Source organism: Podarcis tiliguerta (genome assembly GCF_965153285.1).
Source record: "Podarcis tiliguerta genome assembly, chromosome: 12".
Lineage (NCBI taxonomy): Eukaryota > Metazoa > Chordata > Lepidosauria > Squamata > Lacertidae > Podarcis > Podarcis tiliguerta.
Window position 1 is genome coordinate 38,526,680 of NC_139545.1, and position 22,069 is coordinate 38,548,748.

At 44.5% G+C, this 22,069-nt stretch overlaps 1 protein-coding gene across 46 annotated transcripts in view; it reads left to right on the forward strand.

Annotated features, from left to right (window-relative positions):
* The window catches only part of KIAA1217, a 358,062-nt gene that overhangs the window by 318,514 nt on the left and 17,479 nt on the right, over nt 1-22,069 (forward strand). For 36 of the 46 annotated variants that reach the window (XR_014503649.1, XR_014503650.1, XM_083406004.1 and 33 more), the window contains 4 exons: nt 3,148-3,252; nt 4,074-4,123; nt 7,220-7,383; nt 13,809-13,984. Coding sequence is in view for 44 of the 46 variants with exons in the window: in XM_083406004.1 (XP_083262130.1) it covers nt 3,148-3,252; nt 4,074-4,123; nt 7,220-7,383; nt 13,809-13,984 (495 nt within the window). In the remaining 2 variants the exon portion in view is untranslated. The remainder of the gene's footprint in view (nt 1-3,147; nt 3,253-4,073; nt 4,124-7,219; nt 7,384-13,808; nt 13,985-22,069) is intronic. The other 10 variants (XM_083406011.1, XM_083406019.1, XM_083406039.1 and 7 more) reach the window with 1 other exon arrangement.

The following is a 22,069-nucleotide window of genomic DNA, read 5'->3' on the forward strand; positions in this document are numbered from 1 at the left end:
AAAACGTATAAGCAGTGCTCAGATAATTTTAGAGTGAGAGGTAGAGATCAATTTAGGAACCTGTACTAATGCCCTGTTCTGAATGACCTCAGGCTAGTTGTAAGACAGGACAAAGCTTGTTTCACACAGAGCTTCAATTGAACAATAAGAAGAGACATCTGCCTGTACAAAAGGAAGTATCACAGTGCTCTGTTATTGGACTCCAGAGGGACACAGGCTTGTATCCATTGTGCTTCTTTTAGACTTTATTTTGGACAGTCAGAGAAAGAAGATAGTCTTGGAACAGAATAACAACTCTGCCCAGAAAATCTGGAAAGTGTGCAAGACTCCTTCTGCTTTGCTAGGTCACTGTGCAGCTTGATGAGTGTGTGCAGTTCACAGCTAGGAGAAGAAACCTCCTTGGGGAAGGGTGCAGGTTTGCTATTTTGGCTGTTCTGTACCACCCTTGCCAACTTCAGGCTTCCTTGCAAGGCAGTCATGCTAACGGTGTGACTTTGTACTGCTCTTTAAAATGATTCCTGCTGATTTGGCCCGAGCAGAAGCAAGGCAGTAAGATTCACACCCCTTTCCTGAAAATGTGGATTAAGGTGGTCCTGTTTTGCAAAGGCATTCCAGAGAAGAGACTGCTCCTAGCACTCAGAGAATCTCACTTCTCAGCTAGGTGGATCTTGCATGCTGACCTGAAAGGAGCCTTCAAAGGGAACCCCAGCTAAGGTGGGTCTTGTAGGTCATGATCATTAAATTGACTTGGCTCACACTGCACACAAAAGGGGCTTTTGTTGTTGTGTGCTTTCCCCTATAATATGCATTTTTGTACACATTTCAGATGTAAACAGACACATTTTATTTTGCATTTTTGAGCCACAAAATTCAGGGAAGTGTGCAATCCAAAAGTTAACTGTTTTCTAATCCACATATAAGTCTGTGATTGGGTTATTTCTGTGCTCTCCCAGAAGCAAATAAATGAGTCCCATTCAGTTTGCATATTAAGTGCCCACTGTAGCTACTGCTTGAACCGTTCCTTCCTGCTTTCATTCCTATTTTCAAAAGCAGCATAATTTCAGTGCTTGGTTCGACGTATTTAATTTATGTATTTACATATGTTTTTAAAACAAATGCCCAGCCTTTGAGATGACTACACGCCACCCAAGGCAGCTGAAAACAATTAGAAACAAAAAATAAAACACAATTAAAAAAAATCAAAAACAATCTAATAAAACAGACAAGTGCAGGAGATAAAAACAAAAGGGTTGGATAGAAACTTATGGAAAGCTGCCTTATCCTGAGTCAGGCCAGTGGTCCATGCAGCTCAGTGTGGTCCATATGGGCTATCAACAGCCCTCCAGGTTTTTCAGGCAGGTGTCTCCTCCATCTCTACCTGAAGATGATGGGTATTGAACCTGTGATCTTCTGCATGCAAAACAGGTGCTCTACCACTGAGCTATGGGGTGTGTGTGGAAGGCCTGCCTACATAAGATGTCTAATGTGATGCTTGGGTTTTGAAATAACCGATTCTGCTGCACAGTAAACCTTTGTACTTTAAGCCATAGAATAAGCCCACACTATAAATAGATCCACAATTGTACAAGTTGCCCATCTACTTGGAAGGATCACTTTTCCTCGTAGGACTTGTTCAAAAGCATCTGTCAAAGGGGATTAATGTTAAAAACAAATCTTGATCCATTTGGTGACAGAGCAGATAATGTCTTCGACTTTAAATGGAACTAAAATAATGACCAAAGAGGGGAGAGTTCAGAGACTGATAGCAAATGTGCTGTAAGAAAGAGTCAGGTGGCGAATGAGGTGAAGACAAGAGGAGGCCTGGGTCATTCAATAAGTGGTTTTCATGGGAAACCTGCAGAAGGAACAAGAATTGGCTGCTATTAAGTTGAAAAGAAAGTCAGGCAATACTAAGGTGGTTTAGAGATGGGCGGGGGGGGGGATGCTTCTAATTTGGACCGGCAAACAGAGCTGACCCAGACGCCATTATAAAGGGACCCCTGACCATTAGGTCCAGTCGTGACCGACTCTGGGGTTGCGGCGCTCATCTCGCTTTATTGGCCGAGGGAGCCGACGTACGGCTTCCGGATCATGCGGCCAGCATGACTAAGCCGCTTCTGGCGAACCAGAGCAGCGCACGGAAACGCTGTTTACCTTCCCACCAGAGTGGTACCTATTTATCTACTTGCACTGGCATGCTTTCGAAGTGCTAGGTGGGCAGGAGCAAGGACCGAGCAACGGGAGCTCAGCCCGTCACGGGGATTCGAACCGCCGACCTTCCGATCGGCAAGTCCTAGGCTCTGTGGTTTAACCCACAGCGCCACCCGCTTCATTATAGGTGTTAGGAAATGGCCTGATCTGCTATGGATCTTTGGTGTTAAGATGACTTGGTTTGTTTGTTTAATGCACGGGTGGAGAACCTTTGGTCCATGAAGCAGGGCTGACCCCTCCAGCAGGCTGAAGGACTGGATCCTGCTGAAGGACAATCCGGACACAGTGCCGAGGATAGAGGATGCCATTGCATGTTGAAAGGATAGGATTAGCACAAAGGGACCGAGGAAGCCCAAACCAGAGGAGTTTACTTATGGAGTGGAGGTTGAGAGTTACAGGAGTTTGAGAGAAGAAGTATAGCCCACAAGTAAAAAGGCGAGGAACTTTCTAAAAGAGCCAAAGTTTGCAGTCGGTGGTGGAGAAACTCAGGCAAGCAGTACAGACGCTTGCAAAGAACACAGCGCAAGGAAGAAGATTCCGGTTCTTCCAGAGAGAGGGGGCAGAGAGACGCAGCAGGAGGGAGAGAAGACCTGTTAAGAAAAAGGCTACAGTAGCCTAGAGAAAGGATGATCAGAATGTAGTGGGGGAACTGAGAAGTTAGCTCAGATCATAAAAGGCAGGGAGAGAGATCATAAGGGGCAGCTGTGACTGTTGTAATGAATGTTGGTTTTAGTCCATACAGCACTTTGACAAAGGATGTGGTGGTTTGGTCTTCCTCTCACACAAGGTACATGAAAATTAATGGCCAGGAGGCACTGAGCAAATTCCATGGTGTCTTCCTTTTCTAATCTTGTGGTCCTCGTTCAGCTAGAAAAGAAATCAAGTCTTGAAAGTTAAATACATTTGGCTTTAACAAACGATTCTCTTGTCTTACAGAGAGAGGATGCAAGCAATGGAGAAACAGATTGCCAGTTTAACTGGTCTTGTTCAGTCTGCGCTTTTAAAAGGGCCAAATACAAGTAATAGCAAAGAGGCTTCTAGGTAAAACAAAAGAATTCATTAAATCTGTTTCCCTGTAATTATTTCATTGATCACCACAGGGGGCAAAAAGCCCAGGCACTCTTAGGGGAGAATCTTGCACCCCATGGAGGATGCTGTGGGGAATGCTTGCCATTGACATCTTTTGGGTCAGGATTTTTGCTCAGTTATTTTTATTTTTCAGCTTTAATTTTTTTACAAAATGGCTTAAAAGTTGAGTTTAAGCAAGGAGAATAAAATGCACAACACATTTCGAGACATTCTTCTTCTTGGCATTATAATCAGTCAAGTGAATAAATGTATTTGGAGATTTATCCCTGTTTTGTTTTCAATCATTGATCAAAGTATTTATTAACCGCCTAGTGGCATAAAATATCAAGGCGGTGCATGACATAAAATACCACGAAACAACACAAAATTGTAAAAAAATGGCTCATATAAAAAAATAATAAGTAAAAAACTGAGTAGGTCTGTCAGCTTAAAAGTCTTCAAGACACACCTGATGGTTTACAGTAAGGATGCCTGCAGAACCTCTGTTGCAGAGGTCAGGGGTTCCATGCTTGGGATTGGTGGCACTAAATGCCCAAATCAGTATTTGGAGGCTTGGGGGACAACTCACAGTGCTCCTCTGGGTGTTTAAAGCTGTATATTAAATGAACAATCCTAGACTCTACCGGTTTTTAACAATAAAAGTCCATTCTGTATTCCAGATAATTCAGGTTGTCATTAGAATCAAAATTCTTGCTAGCTGATTTATTGATAGTTGGTTTGCTGTCAACAACCGGGCTTGCATAATTCTTTCCCCATTTTTTTGTTTCATTTAGTGAGAAGATGGTGAAAACTGTGACTAGTAAAAGCAGCGCTGAGAAGCCAGGTAAGACACTTTGTGTTATGAAAGCGCCTTTTGCTTGAAGGGAGAGCAGGCAATTAACAAAAGGGCTTGAATGTTCCTTGTTTGCTCCAGCCTTTAAGATGCAGTATCCATGCGAGTCCAAGCAAAGGGACCAGAGGGGCAGCTAGAACACACTGTTGCTAACAAGGATGGTGCTGTATTTAGCCTGGAGTTCTACACTGGAAAGTGTTTTTGCAGTTTGGATTTGGAGAAAGAAGAGAATTGGGTTTTTTTGCCAGAGCTTGGGGTGCTGGTGTTCTTCAGAATTTGAGGCGTGATTTGCTGTCCTGTTGGCTGTTTTTAAGGAGTCTGCTTGCTTCCAATAGACCCTGCTTGTATGTTTCTGAAGCAGGATGCAGAACTGGTGAGATTCAAGCTAGCACAGTTCTCAGTTTAGCCTTTGAGGCCATTTCCCCCCACCTGTTGTATATGAGATCTGGTACTAGGGAGGTAGAGATGCCGTTCCATTGGCCGCATGACTGAGTTTCCCATAGGAGCTCCATCACTGCAGCCAATCCCTACAGGAAGCCACCACCTATCAGCTGATGGGCAGTGACTCAGGACTGCATATCAGCAGCACTTTCAAAGCTCCACATGAAAAATTAGCAGAGTTTGTGGAGGATGGATGAAAGGGTATACAATATTTGTGCAAATTCAGCCTTCAGCTTCAAACAAAAAATGCAGATTTCCATTAACTGTGGCCTGGAAGACGGACATCAGCATCACACAACATTTGTCCGTATGAATCATGGGAAGATCTGTATCCTTTTTTTAAAAAAATGAGGTGCTAACTTTATCCCTGTTTAGTGCTCTCCTTTTCCTGTTTTTGTTCACAGTAATCGATGATAGAGCTTGGGATGAGGTGCAAAACCACCACACCAGCTCTTCTTTGTGCTGTTTACAGGACGAATCTTGTAGAAAACCAATGGTGCAGTCATACCCTTGTAGGGGAAAAGGTGTAGCACATGAACCTGTCTTAACAATAAACAGGAAGTCTGCAGCCTTCCAGGACTTCTGTTTCATTGTTTTGTTATGGTTCATGGGACTGCTTTTCCAGAACTCTGCAGAAGGCCGGAATTCCTTGGAATGCTTCAGAAAACGTGTTTCTGCTTTTTTATGGCGTCCTGTTCTTTGTCCTGGGGTGGGGCCCTCTCAAGAAAGGCAGTTGCAGAAGTTTAAATGTGCAAAGAAGAGACACGAGCTCAGTAGCTGTAGACTTGGAATTGGATTGTTTTTCCTGGAGAAAACTCCCCCCTCTCCCCAGCTACCGTCTTGAACACGAGAAGAATGGGCTTAACTTTGGGGTTATGTGAAAGTGTCGTGTTCTACAGTGCATGTTCTGCACTTTGCTGCTGTGATTGATATGTATCCAGCCCTGTGCTCATGCAGTACTTTTTTCCCCTTCTCCAAATTCAGCGCTGCCTGGGCTGAAATGTTTTTGGAGGAAGGCACAGATGGGTAGATGGGTGTGGTAGGCAGTGAAGGAATGAGCATCTGCCATTTTTATTTCTCTCCTGGGAAGATGATGCTAATTCTTTTTATACCCTTGGAGAAAAACACAGTCTAGGTCAAATGCCAGCTGGCAACATCTGACTAGCCACAGAGCAACAGGCGAGGATGTCTTTCCCTGCCCTCCTTTCCCCTTTCTGGACGGGAAACTCCTCCAGAAGCTCATCAGCTGAGCGACAGGCAGGCAACACGAGGATTTTGTGCGTTGGTATCAAGCCCATATGTGATCTCATTGATGTTAAAATTTCAAGGCAACTGCAGCATGAGGCAGTAAAAAATAAATCTGTTTATCACCATTCCATGCTATGTTTAGGGTTTATTATTATTATTACTGAAGGGCATAGCTAAGCCTCATGCCTAGATTGCAAAATGGAGGCATGACTTAACCAGTCAGAAAGGGAATCTGTTGCAACCAAGTTAAAGGTTATCCCATTGTATCTGCCCACATGCAGCAGACAATTCTAGATCATATCTGATGATGGGAAAGGAACGGGAGGAAATGGGCTTTGAAGATGAGGAGCTGTTGATAACTAGGTGTGTCACTTTTCAGTTCTGCAGATTTAAGACATATTAGCCCTGTTTCTTCTCCCCCCTCCTTGCTTCATGTATTTGGGAAGTGTGAAGATGCTTGCAGGCTCCACTCCATATTCCTTGCCTTAACCCTAATTAAGATCTCAGGTGTACAATAAAACCATGGTGTACATTGTAGGAAGAGGCCAGGTTTGCACATAACACTAAGCCCAACCATGATGCTGTGGCATAAATGAGCAATTATCCAAAAAGGATATCATTGGTTGTTTTGCTGCTGCTCTACATTAAGCTAAGCTGTGATTTGGCTTAGCCTGTCATCTGAACCTGGGCCCGTGGTTGAACTCTTTCTAGCTGTAACCAAGGTTTGTCTAGCTGCTTATAGAAAATCCCGAACAAAATTATATGGATACATGGGTGAGTTTGATACAGAGAACCAGGCAGAGGGCCTTCTTGGTAGTGGCACCCGTCCTGTGGAACGCCCTCCCATCAGATGTCAAAGAGAAAAATAACTACCAAACTTTTAGATGACATCTGAAGGTAGCCCTGTTTAGGGAAGCTTTTAATGTTTAATAGGTTAGGGTTTTGTTTTAGTATTTTATTTATGTATTTTAGTGTTTTGTTGGAAGCCGCCCAGAGTGGCTGGGGAAACCCAGCCAGATGGGCGGGGAATAAATTATTATATTATTATTATTATTTGAGTGCTGCGGATAGGTTCAGTCAGATATACGAGGATAAGGGAAAACACATGTCTTGTTCAGTAACTCGTTTTGAACACAGTGAACAGCAGTTATCACTTGATTATTCCTCTTATTTCTTCAGTTATTAACACCACCTATTCTTTACCATCCTATCAGTCAACTATTGAGTTAAAGGGGAGGCAGCCTAGGACACGATAGGAACAATCTGTGATCTTGCTTTTGCACCGCTGAGTGAATTAAGTGATCCATAGGAGCCTTAACATTTTATGATAGGAAGAGGCGAGAAAAGGTGACTAAAGCTTCACTCTTAATTAATCAGTTTGCTGCTGTTTATGTTCAGGATCTGCTCATGTCTCCAGTGGGAAGAACTCGTTACTAGCTATCGAAGCTGCCCCTGCCAGCGTCACACCTGTCGGATCCACAGCCATGCAAGTCAGCCTCTTTGACATGAAACGCAACGTGTCGGATCTCCGTCTCCAGCTGCACCAGATGCGGCAACTACAGGTATTACTGGGCCTTTTTTGCTTGGAGGAGGAGAGGTGCCTGCGATGGACACTTTCCCCCTTCTAAAGCAACAGAGTGTCTTGTTGTGACACTTTAAGGACTATCAGATTTATTGTGGCATTAGTTAGAAATTTATGGCGGTACAATAAATTTGAGAGTTTCCAAGGTGCTGCAAGACCTGATGTAATTTTTTTGCTGCAACGCGCTAACATGGATGTCCCCTGGAAACTGGTTTCCTGATAAGATTGCGCACTCGTTAATATCTTCTACACTCTATGTGTCAACTTAGAGACTTCGGTTACAGAGGAAAGGAAGTAGCAGAAGAACAAAAGCCATGGAATTGAGTGTTTATGTGCCAAATCAGCTTTTGTTATTCTGAGTCCAGTTTGTCTGAAATGTTTTGTTGATATATTAAACGTATGAAACATGTGGCCCTCTAGATGTTGTTGGACCCTGACTCCCCATGACCCTGACCTTTGACCCTTGCTGGCTGGGGCTGATGGGAAGCAAAGTCTAGCAATAACTGGAGGGCCACAGGTCACCCAACACCGATATGGATATATATCTGACAGGTAGGTTGATTTAAAACCTACCCCCACCCATCCCACATATTATTATTATTAATAATAATAATATTAAATTTATAACCCTCCCATCTGGCTGGGTTTCCCCAGCCACTCTGGGCACCAAACCAAGTGGCAGAAAGGTTTTGGAAGCTTTTAGAAAGTATAGAGGGTTAATAAAAAGTTACTTTCTTTTTCAAACAACATTCAGACAGGGTCCCTAGGATGCTCAAAAGTAGGGCATATATATTTGGACGGAGGAGAGTCATCTGTTATACATGGAAGCTGCATTTAGCTATCATGGATTATAGTTGATTTATCATTCCTTCCTGGATTAATCTAACTCATGAGTAGGCAAACTAAGGTCCTGGGGCCGGCCCCGGCCCAATCGCCTTCTAAATCCAGCCTGCGGACGGTCCAAGAATCAGTGTGTTTTTACTTGAGTAGAATGTGTCCTTTTATTTAAAATGCATCTCTGGGTTATTTGTGGGGCCTGCCTGGTGTTTTTACATGAGTAGAATGTGTGCTTTTAATTATAATGCATTTCTGGGTTATTTGTGGGGCATAGGAATTTGTTCATCCCCCCCCCAAAAAAAATATAGTCTAACCCCCCACAAGCTCTGAGGGACAGTGGACCGGCCCCCTGCTGAAAAAGTTTGCTGACCCCTGATTCTAACTCTTTAGAACAAAACCTGTTAATCAAATGAAGGAAAATATATTTCCCCATGTGTATCTTTTGTTTAAGCTATGATTCGGCACAGTCTTGGACATACGGAAGCATACTTCTGCCTATATAAGTCAACTGTCCCTTTTCTCTCTTCCCTCCATCCCCCCCACCATCCAGTTGTCATGGTGCTCTGCAGAGGTAGAGACTTTTCTTAACCCCACTGCCACTATTCATTTTACTCATCTGAAGCATAAGAAACTGGGGCGCTCCATACAGGTGCGGTTACTTTTCACCATGCTGGACCTTTGTGTGGAGATGGAAGGCTTAATCTTGGAAGGATGACCCAACTTAATTCTGCCTCTCTGCCATCTGCTCATGGGGAAACTATTTATTGCCTAATAGTTGCCAGGGTGCTGCCACATCATGCATGCAGATGAGCCATCAATTGGATCCAGTTCATCGTTTTCTAGCTATTTTTAAAGAAGTGCGTCTGTATACTGTTGAGCCTAGATAGCTGCTGAGATGATCTGGAGCTGTGTCTCTTAATAGTTTTGTTGTCAGAATGGCATCGTTTGGACCCTGCAGGGACAAGAATAAAACTTTGGGTTTCCAGCCCATGCATCTGATGGGGAATTCTGTAGGAAGAGGCCTTAGATAGCAATACTGGCTCCCTCTACTCTAGTGGCTATAATTCCGCCCTCTGAAATGGCAGGTGTATGCCTAGTCACACTTGGCTTCAAACCCCCCACATTTACTAATTTCAGAACCTATGGGGAGAAGCCGGCACCCAGGCATTTTAGGGGATCCTTGCCCACTACAAACTCATAACAATAGGAAGGTGCAGCAACAGAGCCACTGCCTGTCCCCAACCAATTTGTTGACTGATCAGTGGTATATGCAACTCCCCAAGAAGTATAATGAACTGGATTAGCAATGCACTCACTTTGGATTGTTATATAAAAGGCAAAAAAAAAAAAGGAGCATTAAATCATGCGCCTGGCCACGAAAGCAGATTAATTAGATAATTCAATCATATGAAAAATTCAAAGCTTAGAACAGCAAATCCTATTTGGGAAGTCACTTTTAATATATAAACTGATGTTCAGCAATGTGGCCATGCCTTTGACTGTGTGCAGAAGAGAAATAGGAGCGTCCAGATAAATCCAGCCTCTAGTAATCCTAAAATAAATAAATAACCAAATCATTTTGTGTGGGCGTAAGAGATGGGGATAGGTGTGCAACCGAAATTTCATACAGATTTAAAAAGCAGCTCTTTGTTTTTAAATTGGTCCTAAAGTGTGGGTGGGTGCCTTACCAGCACTGAAGGTGCCAGTTTAGTTTTCAGATTTATAACATCCGAAGCTCCCTTATCCTGAGTTGGACCAGAGATGCTTCTTGGCTAGAGTTGCCAGGGATGGAACGTGAGACCTGTGGCATACACAGCTCATTCACTTGGCACTAAGCTGTGATCGTCCTTGAAAGTCACATCTTAAGTTCTGTAAACCGAAAAGTAAACTAAAAGCCACACTTGATATCCACTGAGACCTCCCCCACCCCACCCCAAAAAGCAATAAGCACTTTACGTGGGTTGTAATGAAAAATGAAAGCAGTCATTCAGGCATGTGGAATCTCATGCAAGTCAGACTTGCATTCTTGATCTTAAAGCTCTTTCAGAGCTCGTTTACAATGGCAGAAACATTCTAGCAGCAGCTCTGATGCAACGCAAGCCAGGTGTGCATTTCTTGTGCATTTCCCCCTGTAAAACGTGCATTGCATATGAGCATTTTGGTACACTTCTTTGAGCCACGGAACGTATTGCAAATTATGGGAAAGTGCAAAAACCAAATGGGAACTGCATTCCAATTCATGTGGTAGTCCAGAAAATGTGAATCAGTCCAGCGACTTTAAAATTCAGACTGAATGAAACCCTCTAGTAGCAATACTTCAGCCACACTCTCTGACCTGCTGCCTACAGGTCGAAATTTCTGATATGCAGACTGAAGTCCTCTGGCAAATTGCCGGTTTCTGTTAACACTCAGAGGAAGTGGTTGTATGAAGGCTCCTTTTGGGTCCTCCTAAACTGGTTCTTACCAGTTTTGTGGTCAGGCTGTGCGCTTGCTTATTAACACTGGCCTTACTGATAATGGGTTTTGCAGAATCTTTACCTCATTGTCCTGGCAGATTTGATAAGAAGGGTTCAGCAAATGTTTTATGCAAGTCAGGATAAAAGGAGGTCATGGGTCAGCAACTCGGCCTCTCCAGAGTCACAGGAGCACTTACGCTCCTGGTAGGGGTGTTTCTGCATCTTTCATCCAGGGAGAGCTTTTAAGTGCGCCAGCGTGAAGGCTCTACAGTTCTTTTCAACCAAGAGTGCTAGATAGCTGGTTTGCCCTTGAACTGTAATACGGGCATCCCCATATGCGTGTTCTACTTGCACACGTGGTGGGAAATAAATAGAATAGAATCATACCAGGAAATGGTGGGAGAGAGCTGGAGAGTCCTTGTGGTTCATGAGGAGATCCTCCTCAGAGCCTGAAGAGGGCGTCAGTGAGGGCAGAGGAAGCCCCAAAGAGACCTGAAGAGCAGTGGGGCTCTGTTTAGGCTGCTCAGCCTCCCTGCCTAATAGCTGACACACAGGGTAGTGCAGCAGCCGCAGCCAGTTTCCCACGCATCCTCCAGCCGGCCCCAGAGCTTCAACTCTAGTTGAAAAGAGAGTTGTGTGGAGAGAGAGGGTGGGAAAGAGAACTGGAGAGCAGGGGGTAATAGACATTTAGAGGGTTTTTAGAGTGTGCTCCCCACTTATGCATGCAGGAGCCCAGAATCTAACCGCCACATCATTGTGAGGACACCTGTGCTTGCCTGAATGGGGAGTGTGTGTGTGTGTGTGTGTGTGTGTGTGTGCAGAAACCCCTGATTTTCCACATGGCCAGAATATATCCTGTTGTGACTTTTGCTTTTGTACATCTGTTGCCTCAAAGACATTTGTCTTTGGCGCCACTCATCACGGGCATATTGTTGCCCCCGACTGATTGCCCTTTGGCTGGAAAGCGTCCCCAAGTCCCATGTGCCTGGCCTAGGCTTGACTTAGTTAACCAACCAGGAAAGCCACAGGGGCAGCCTGCCCCCTTTAATTTGGCCACTGGGCCAGTTGACATCATGGCTGCGTGTAAAATCCAGTAGTATGTCCTGCTTGCTAGAATGTTTTGGATAAAAAGCAGTGGCACCTGTGTCATTTAGCATTTAGTGTGCCAGCTTCAAGTGGGCCACCCACCTGCATGCACACAAGGGCACCAGGTTTTGGAGCTCAGTCCCAGTGCCCAACTTCACTTAAACGGTTGATGAGGCTGCAGGGTTCCTGCATGTAGCCACCCTCCGAACACTTTGCTGAAAGCAGGTAGAAGGTGCTTTCCCCCACCCCTCTCCCTCTTGTAATGCTAGACCTCAAGGTCACCCCGTGCAATTGATTGGCAGTAGATTCGGGACAGGAGAAAGGAAGTGTTTCTTCGCACACAAAGGCTAATTGAAATTTTCTGCCGATCAGCAAAAAGGGCTCCTTTCTGTGGGTTGACATCTTCACTATCGGCCAGCCCTTGAGTCTTATCTGTAGCTCTATGACATCGACTTCCAGTGACCAGAAAGAGTGTGCTGTGAAGGCCTCCACAGACCCCCTTGCGCCTCTGTTTGGGTTTCCGCCTGTAAATTATACGTCCCTTTGTGAACAAATTTTGTTGGTGAATTGGCTATGGAGCTTGCTGCAACAGGATACAGAGAGGGCCACTAGTTAAGAGAGCCTTGAAAGGAAACGAGGCAAATTAATCTATCAAAGGGTAGCAAACAAGTTTGGATAGCTAGAAGGAACCTCATGTTTGGGTGCACCATTTTCTAGGGAACAGCAGTGTGGACAGTCTGTTTATCTTGTGCTTCTCGACTTCCTGGAGGAATGTGGTTTAGGCTTGTGGGAATCAGGATACTGAACACAGTGGTGCAGTTGGGTTGTTTTAGGCCAGGAGTGGGGAACTTTGGGCCCAGGGGCCAAATGCAGCCTTTACTATGTACTTAAAAGGTAAAGGGACCCCTGACCATTAGGTCCAGTCGTGACCGACTCTGGGGTTGCGGTGCTCATCTCGCTTTATTGGCTGAGGGAGCTGGCATACAGCTTCTGGGTCATGTGGCCAGCATGACTAAGCCGCTTCTGGCGAACCAGAGCAGCACACAGAAACGCCGTTTACCTTCCCGCCAGAGCGGTACCTATTTATCTAATTGCACTTTGACGTGCTTTCAGACTGCTAGGTTGGCAGGAGCAGGGACCGAGCAACGGGAGCTCACCCCGTCGCGGGGATTCGAACCGCCGACCTTCTGATCGGCAAGTCCTAGGCTCTGTGGTTTAACCCACAGCGCCACCTGTGTCCGCACTACTTACTTTACCTTGGGTTAAACCAGCGCTGTTGTTTTTGGACCTCCCCCTCCACATTCTGCTGAGAGGGCCTTGTATATCAGCCCTAAATTCCTACCCCTTAAGGCACCGTTGGCTGGACTCGGTGGGTGTTCCAGCAGGCTGCCTTGATGCTGCTGCAGCTGCAGGCGGAGATGACATTGCTCCTGCCAGCTTCTCTGTGTTTTCTTCCCAACCTGCCCCAACCTCCAACCTTTCTCCCTATCTAGAGTATTTTGAATTGAAAGGCAACAGCCGGATTTTGTCATGCACTTTTCTGTGTTGTGATGAAACCACTAGAGTCACTAGAACAGAACAATCTGTTTATGCCGTCTTCTGGAAGAGCAGCTGCTCAGTGTTGCTGGATTGCAAAGGGCAGTGGAATCGTTGCTGGTGGTTTGTAGTTGTGCCAGACAATGCCACATTAAAGAGCCCACATTAAAGGCTCCAGACCCATGTGAAATTGTGCTGAAGTTCTGATGGAACTGAACACGAAGTCAGGTGCATGGTGCATAAGCCAACAGTTTGTACTTCCCCCCACCCCTTCAGCTTCTACCTTCTCCTTGAAATAACATTTATTTGTGTGTGAAATTGGAGAGAGAAGATTTTTATTGTTTTCTTTTTAAAAAACGGGGAGAGAGGAAAGTGCATTCAGCTGCAGGATTGTTTATCCAAACCCAAATTCTGAGCAATATGATGCATTCAGATCCTAGGGACGTTAGTCAGGCAGGGAAAATTGAAGTTGATTTCTTTTGTGTAACAGCTGCACAACCAGGAGGCGCTAAGGGCCATGGTGAAGAAAGCGGAGCTGGAAATCAACGGCAAGGTGATGGAAAGAGCAAAGAGGCTGGAAGATCCTGTGCAGCGGCAGCGCCACCTGGTGGAGCAAGAAAGGCAGAAATACCTACACGAAGAGGAGAAAATTGTGAAGAGCTTATGGTAGGTGAGAGGGACTTGTCCCTTGTCTTTTGAGGTGGGGTTGTTCAGAGAAGATGCATGTGAAATGCCATCAAGAGCTACTCCCTTATGAGGAAAGGATGCAGCACTTGGGACTTCTTAGTTCAGAGAAAAGCCAAGTAGGAGGTGACATGATGGAAGTTTATAAGCCTATGTATAGCACTGAGGAGACATGGGTGGTGCTGTGGGTTAAACCACAGAGCCTAGGACTTGCCGATCAGAAGGTCGGCGGTTTGAATCCCTGCTACGGGGTGAGCTCCCGTTGCTCGGTCCCTGCTCCTGCCAACCTCGCAGTTCGAAAGCACGTCAAAGTGCAAGTAGATAAATACCTTCTGGCGGGAAGGTAAACCGTGTTTCCATGCGCTGCTCTGGTTTGCCAGAAGTGGCTTAGTCATACTGGTCACATGACCCGTAAGCTGTACGCTGGCTCCCTCTGCCAATAAAGTGAGATGAGCGCAGCAACCCCAGAGTCACGACTGGACCTAATGTCAGGGGTCCCTTTACCTTTACAGCACTGGGAAGGCCTAGTAGCTATTGAAATCCCTCTCTTCCACAAATTTGTCTAATCCTCTTTTGAAGCCATCTGAGTTGAGGGCCATCACTGCTTGCTGGGGGACTGAGTTCCATAGTTTAACTAGGCTCTGCATGAAGAAGTCCTTCAAGCCTAAGCAACATAACAAAACCACAAAATTTGTTCTGTATTTGTGTTTATAAAATAAAAACAAACAAAATATCAACAAAACTAAATAGGTTTTGTTTTCAATGGGACTAACTCCCCTGATTAAAGTAAAACCACTACTTGTGGAAAAAGAGAGAGAGACATTAGATCCAGGAACAAGCTCTACAAAATCGCCAGACAAAGAGATGTTGCTTTCCCCACAGAGAACGGAGGAGATTGCCTGCAGTCCACATCCAGGAACGAACTTGGGTGATTCCAGAATATCTAATGATGAAAGCGCCCTTATGAATTCATTTGACGAACTACAGTCACAAGAAAAAGAAAAAATAATAAATAAATTAGATAAACTAAGAGAGAAGATGTCTCAGGCCAAAAGCAAAATAGGAAACAAAGAAATTCAAACCAACAGTGCCATTGGAGGCTCAGTGGACCTTCTCAAATTTAGCCCACAGCCCCAAAATAGGCCCATAAAATCCAAGGCAACGATACAGACAATCGTCTCGCCACCCCTATTAGTCAATCTGGAACCAGCTCTTCCGGCACCAGCCGGAATGGTCACACCTACTAAAGAACAGCAAAATGTAAACAAAATTTCGACACACTCCTCAATGCCTGACCTGGAGTCATCATTATCGGGCGGAGAATCTCTAGTTGACGATTTAGAAGCTCAAACCGCTATCGATATGGACTGGACAGAAGACCCCTTGGGCCATATAAATAAGATGACATACCCACGGAAGGGAAATCTAAGAATAGTTAAAACTTGTACCGACTTAATCTCTGCTCCCCTAGGTGATAAGCTCTCTGATAAAACAAGGGATTTCAGAGAGGAGACTAGACCAAATCAGGACACTACCCCTATAGGACCGGCTGAGCAGAGCATAATTACAAATAGCTCAAGAGGTACATCTGCGCCAAAAGGAGAGAAGTCATCTACTATTAGTCAAAGGAAAATTACTGACTTCTTTAAATCTGACAACCCACCAAGGCCAGCGTTCTCCCCTTCTCTATTGTGACTACCCAAACCTCAGTCAAATCCTCCCCCGTTCTCCCTTTTAAGCTGGAATATAGCAGGTTGGAAGGGGAAAAAATCTGACCCGGACTTTGTAAAACTAATAAACTCACACCAAGTAATTCTCTTGTAGGAAACATGGGAAGAGGGGAGAGTAGATATTAATGGTTTTGATGTTACATCATTACCGGCATGCCCGTCTACTAAAGGAGGCCGGCCCAGAGGAGGATTAGTTATAGCAATTTCCTTGAAAATACAGGCAAAACTCACGCTTGTAAATGCTTCCACCTTTGCAATTACAGCCCTGATTACGGGGGAAAACTTTGAACTTGTTATAACAAATGTTTATCTTCCTCCTGGAGGCAATATTGCAGACTTATACAATAAATGGGGAACCTTGGAGGAACATCTCACTTTTTGCCACTCCAAATACCCCAATATACCCAATGTTATAGCAGGGGACTTCAACGCTCGCATTGCAACAAACTGGGAGTCTTTAATCAAAGCCAAATGGTGGATAACCCCAGAATTCATTAATGACCTCTCCCTCCATAATCAAAGACTTTCCAAAGACAAAAGGGTAAATGAAGCGGGAACCCTTCTTTACCAATTGGTACTACGTCTAAACTTAGTGATTCTAAACGGGAACTGCCTGCCTGACGTACCGGGCGAGTTTACACACATAAGCTCCTCTGCAAACAGTGTCCTGGATTATATATTAGTATCTCATGACATATTCCCCAGAGTTTCCCATTTCAAAGTTGAAAATATTCATCTGAGCGACCACCTACCGTTGGTCGCCACAATGACTATAGACTGGACCCCAGATGGAAACAGACACCCAACACATCTGATTATGAACTCAGTATTGCAAATCAAAAGTGTAAAGTGGTCCGAATTACAGGCCCAAAAATACTCAGCATATTTCCAACAAGGACTAAAACAAGCATATTCAGGCTTAACCGAGGATTATTATGATTATGACCAAACTTTAAGACTATTCTCGAATCTGTCGGAAGATCTAACGTCTTTTTTCTCTGTCCCGACGCATAAAATAAATCGAACACAAAGGAAGATAGGTGCATTGTGGTTCAATAGTGCTTGTAAACAGGCTAGACAACTTCTCGGTAACATCTACAAAGAGTATAAAGCCTCCGGGGCAACGGTCTTGCCAAAAGAATATTTCCAAGCAAAATCGGCCTACAAGCAAATTCAAAAGGGAGCCAGACAGGAATGGCAAGTGAATCAATGGCGAGCAATCATAGAAGCCTCATCATCACGGAACTCCAGACAATTTTGGCTCCTGGTAAATAAAAGAACTAAAAGATACCCTTTGACTATTATTCCTGCCCCGGTTTGGGAATCTTACTTAAAAAATTACTTTGCCACAACTGACTGTATTGCTAACACAAGAGATGAATTTCAACATCAGCTTCCCCTCTGGCCCCCCACCGATCCAGAAGACATCCATGACCTGATCGTTAAACTCAAAACAGGGAAAGCGCCTGGGCCAGACCTGATCCCGGCAGAAGCAATAAAATACCACGCGGACTGGTGGGCCAAAGTTCTGGCGACCATCTTCGATGCCGTTAACAACTCTGGAATGATCCCGGAAGTATGGAAGGACGCTGTTATCGTTCCAATCCACAAAAAGGGCTCACCAGATGACCCGGGGAATTACAGAAACATCAGTCTGCTCTCAATAGTGGGGAAACTGTATGCCCGCTTCCTGTTGAACAGACTTAACCAATGGGCCGAAGAGAAAAAATTAATTGGGCCCGAACAAGCTGGATTCCGCCCAAAACAGTCAACAATTAATCACATTCTAACTTTACAGCATCTTGCCTGGAAATACTCCACCCCAAAGGGTGGCCAACTCTGTGTAGCATTCATTGACCTAAAGGCAGCATTCGATAGTATCCCCAGGAGCATCCTCTGGGAAAAACTCATCCGCTGGGGCATTGACAGAAGGCTTCTCTGGCTAATAATCAAACTCCATGAGAACTCAGCGGCCAGAGTGAGATTCACCCCGGAGGGTGATCTCACGAATTCAATTCCCATTAACAGAGGTGTCCGACAGGGTTGTATATTGGCTCCACTCCTGTTCAATTTGTTCATAAGTGACATGAGGACTCCCCTAATAGAGGCCCAAGAAAGGATTCATGCACCCCGCCTAGCACTCTATCGCTGCCCCTTGTTACTATATGCGGATGACGCAGTCATTCTTTCTTTTTCTAGAGTAGGTCTCAGGAGGGCCCTAAAAATTTTTGGATCATACTGTAGCGCAAACTCCCTTACAATTAATTATGGAAAATCTAAGATCCTGATTTTCTCAAAGAGCCGGAAACTCCATAATTGGAGAATTGATGGGAGAGTCATCGAACAAGTCTATAGATTCCAATATTTGGGAGTTTGGTTACAACATAACCTCAGATGGAAGGCCCATGTAGCCTATGTTACAAATAGAGCCAAAGCTATCTCCTTGGCGATCTTGCGATTCTTCTTCACCGATGGGGCCCTTCATATCCCATCGGCGCTGAAAGTCTTCAAGGCCAAGGTGATCCCGACAATAGCTTATGCCATCTCAATCTGGGGGACCCTTGCCAACCTATCTCACCTGGAGGTCATTCAAAATCAGTTCTTAAGAGGGATATTGAAACTACCCAACTGTGTAAGTAATACAGCGTTACGCATGGAACTTAATATTGTATCCCTGGAAAATGCTCTGTGGAAGCACATACTCTGTCACTGGTTATCTCTATGGCACAATCTCCCAAACTTGTACTTGATACAATGTATGTGGAGAGATGATTTCCAGAGCCCATGGGTAAAAAATTTACAGCTGAAAATTACGGCAATGGGAATTTCCCCATCCAAATTATTAGAGCAGGACATAGTCCCAGCTAAAAGAACAGTAACCTGTAAGCTAGAGGAGATGGACTTGCAGCAGAAAATGATCTTGGGCAATGGTACCTGCTCACCTCTAAATCTTGGTTTATTACCCCTCTTAAGGCTCCCAAACTATTTGAATTCCTTAACTTCCTCAGCTCATAGATATGCCTTTGTAAAGGCAAGATTCAACACCTTCCCATCGAACGTGCTGAGAAATAGATTCTCCAATGGACAGATATCGCTCTTATGTGATTGTAACAGTGGGGCACCGGAATCGTTGCATCACATAATTTTTGACTGTGCTTTTCACCTACCGGCCAGGAGCAAGTTTCTTGCTCAATATCTTAAGGGAATTGCCGATGACACAATTGAAGCCAAACTGAGATATCTACTAATTGATGATGACCCCCTAAAATCACTCATGGTTGCCAGATTCCTGATCAGCGTCCTATCCCTAAAGAAGAGAAACGGTCTCCTGTGTGATTCGGACAACCCCTTTAAACCATGACCTATGTTTTAGGTGATATCACCATTGTTTTAAATCATGATCTATGTTTTGGGCGATATCACCATTGATACCCCTGATTAATTTATGAGTAGAGGGTGATGTATAGGTTACAAATTTATTGCAATGTATGGTGGTGGTTCCTGTTTTGTATGATGGCGGTTTTTGTTTTTGTTTTGCTTTGGTTACTGTTTGTCTTTTGTAAGCTTTGGCGATTTTAAATTTGGAGTTTTAAGTATAATATGTTGGTATGGGAAACTGTCGTGTAACGGGCCAATGGCCGTAATAAAGATCAATCCAATCCAATCCAATCCCTGATTAAGTGAGCTTTTGGACAGCAGCCCAAGAGTTTACAACAAGACATTTCTTGATATATTTTAATTGATTTCTTGCTATTGACTTGGCCATCAGCTTAAACTACCTTTCTGTGAAGGTGACGGATACCCTTGCTGATTAAACTGCAGCAAAATCAATCCCCTGTCCAAATAATTCTTCAGTGTACATTTTGTTAGTTACTCATTAGCAAATTAATTGTTTTTATCACTCCTCACAATTTACAGAATGCTGCATCTGCAGAATGGCTTCTCTGTTTTCAAGGGTGATTTTATTATCAGCTTCTGTCTGACACTTTCAATCCTTGTGCTTTAGAAATTGTGTCATTTTTGCCATTTCCAGGGATAGCACAGGACCCTACCACCTTCTTTGAAGGCATGTGATTCTGGAGTCCACAGGTGTCTTGCCATTATCTGAATCAGTTAATGACAGTTCAAGCTATTTCGAATGATTTTAAAATCTTACTAAGCTATAGTGTTCTTCAACCTCAGGTCCACAGATGTTGGTGGACTACAACCCCCATCATCCTTGACCACTGGCTGACTGTGGATGATGGAAGTTGTAGTCCACCAACATCTGGGAACCCTGAGCTACAACCAGCCCACACAAAAGAATCATCAACCCTTGCAATTATATTGGTTCCTGTGCATAAGGATCTCTTATCTTGCAAGCACAGGTCATGGCTTGTGGTTGCTTGAAGTGTCCTGGTACATATCTAATGTCTCATGTGTGTTACTCATTTGCCCACTTTGAAATTAAAAGGTGAGGTATTCTTGCGCTGCCATAGTTACACCTCTTCTGAGCCTTAACCTTCCTCTACGCATCTTTTCTCTTTCACGCTCAACTCTGACCTCATCCTTTTTTGTGCAAGAACATCTGTGTTCTATAGAGACCCTAAAATACCACTGGCACTAAATATATGTTAAGCAATAGTAATATAACTGGCGATCAGTGGCGTAGCGTGGGTTGTCAGCACCCGGGGCAAGGCAAGTAATTTGCGCCCCCTAACCCGTGGATTTTAGCACTGATTTTAGCACTGCGAGTGTGAGCACCCCCCCCCCAGATGTTGCGGCCGGTGCGGCTGGCCCCTCCTGCACCCCCCACGCTACGCCACTGCTGGCGATTACCACAATGAGACAACATAGTAGTTGGGCTGGAACAGTGCAAATGGAAAAGTGTCAAGTGACTGCATCCTTGCGTCTTGTATTTGACTGGCTACTCCAACTATCATATACTCTTCTGCCTCCATATATTTTTGCTCCAAGAAGTGTTCACAAGAGTGCTGTGTGTGCCTGTGTTAAAACATTTTCTATAGGTTTCAGCTCTGGGGTGTTCTAGTTTTACAGTATTTTACTGCCGCAGCATGTGAAATCCTCGCACATCTTTTCTTTAAAATAATATAAAGCATTTTTAATTTGTTTTGGAGACCCCCCCCTTGTGGACCAAAAGCTTGCTTGCAGCAATTGTATTCGTGCGTATCTCAAACGAATCACCGAAATTAAACCGAAATGCTTGTATTTAAGCTGATTACGCTCCTTTGACTTCTGATAGGATTAAATCAGCTTAGGCGGCAATACAAGCAGACATTATTTGAGTGGCAAAGCATCACTCATCATTTTCTTGGCCAGCATGCCTATTCCTCTCAGAGAGTCCTCAAAGTCCTGTGAATTTGCTGCAACAGCTGGCTGTGCAGGGTGCTCATGAGCTGGTAGGTGGGCTGGCATAACCTCTCCTTCTCTCCCATCCCTAAAGTAGTTTTGCAGCTTGATCAACTTACAGCTGCAACACAGACAGATAGATTTGTGCAGAGAGAGTTGGAAAGATGTATTCCTTGTCTGTCTGTCTGCCTGTCTGTCTGTCTCTCTTTTACATAAAAGAAACCCTAAGGTAAGATACCAGTGATTCCCATTCAGGCACTGGCAAGCCTCAGACCTGCTTATCTTCAGGAAGGTGGTGGCTTTGGGTGCCTTCAGATCATTTGCAACCCTTTGAAGGAAGGAAAATGCAGCAGAGAGAAGCTGAAGCAGGAGAAACACGGGCGCTGCTGCTTCTCTGCTCCAAATTCCTTTCCCAAAGCTGCTTTTTCTCTCTGATAAACAGCTGCTGGGCATTAATTGAGCTGACATGTGTAATGTGTAGTTCTGCCCTGCAAAGGCAGCGTATACATTGCACTGAATTTCTTTCCCTGGGACATTGGCAAGTACTGCTCACTTGCTGCCCCCTAGTGACTGTTTTTGAGACATTTTAAAGATCCTTGTCTCCTTTTCGTGGTTGGTTGTTTTTCTTACCCACATTCTAGTGACCAGGCAGATTGGGTGCTAGGTTTCTGTGGATGCTGGAACACACACACACACACACACACACACCCTCTCTTCATTTCAATTGAAAAAAAGGCAACAAATCAGATTTTTGAAACATTCAAATTGCTTTCAGATTTGATGTCTTTTCTTCACCGGATGTTCTTAGCCTGTACAGTCGTACATTGGTTTTTGAACAACTTAGTTCTTGAACGTTTTGCCTCCTGAACACCGCTCACCCGGAAGTGAGTGTTCTGGTTTGCGAATATCCGATGCAGCTTAAGCGGCTTCTGATTGGCTGCAGGAGCTTCCTGCAGCCAATCAGAAGCCGCGCTTTGGTTTTCGAACA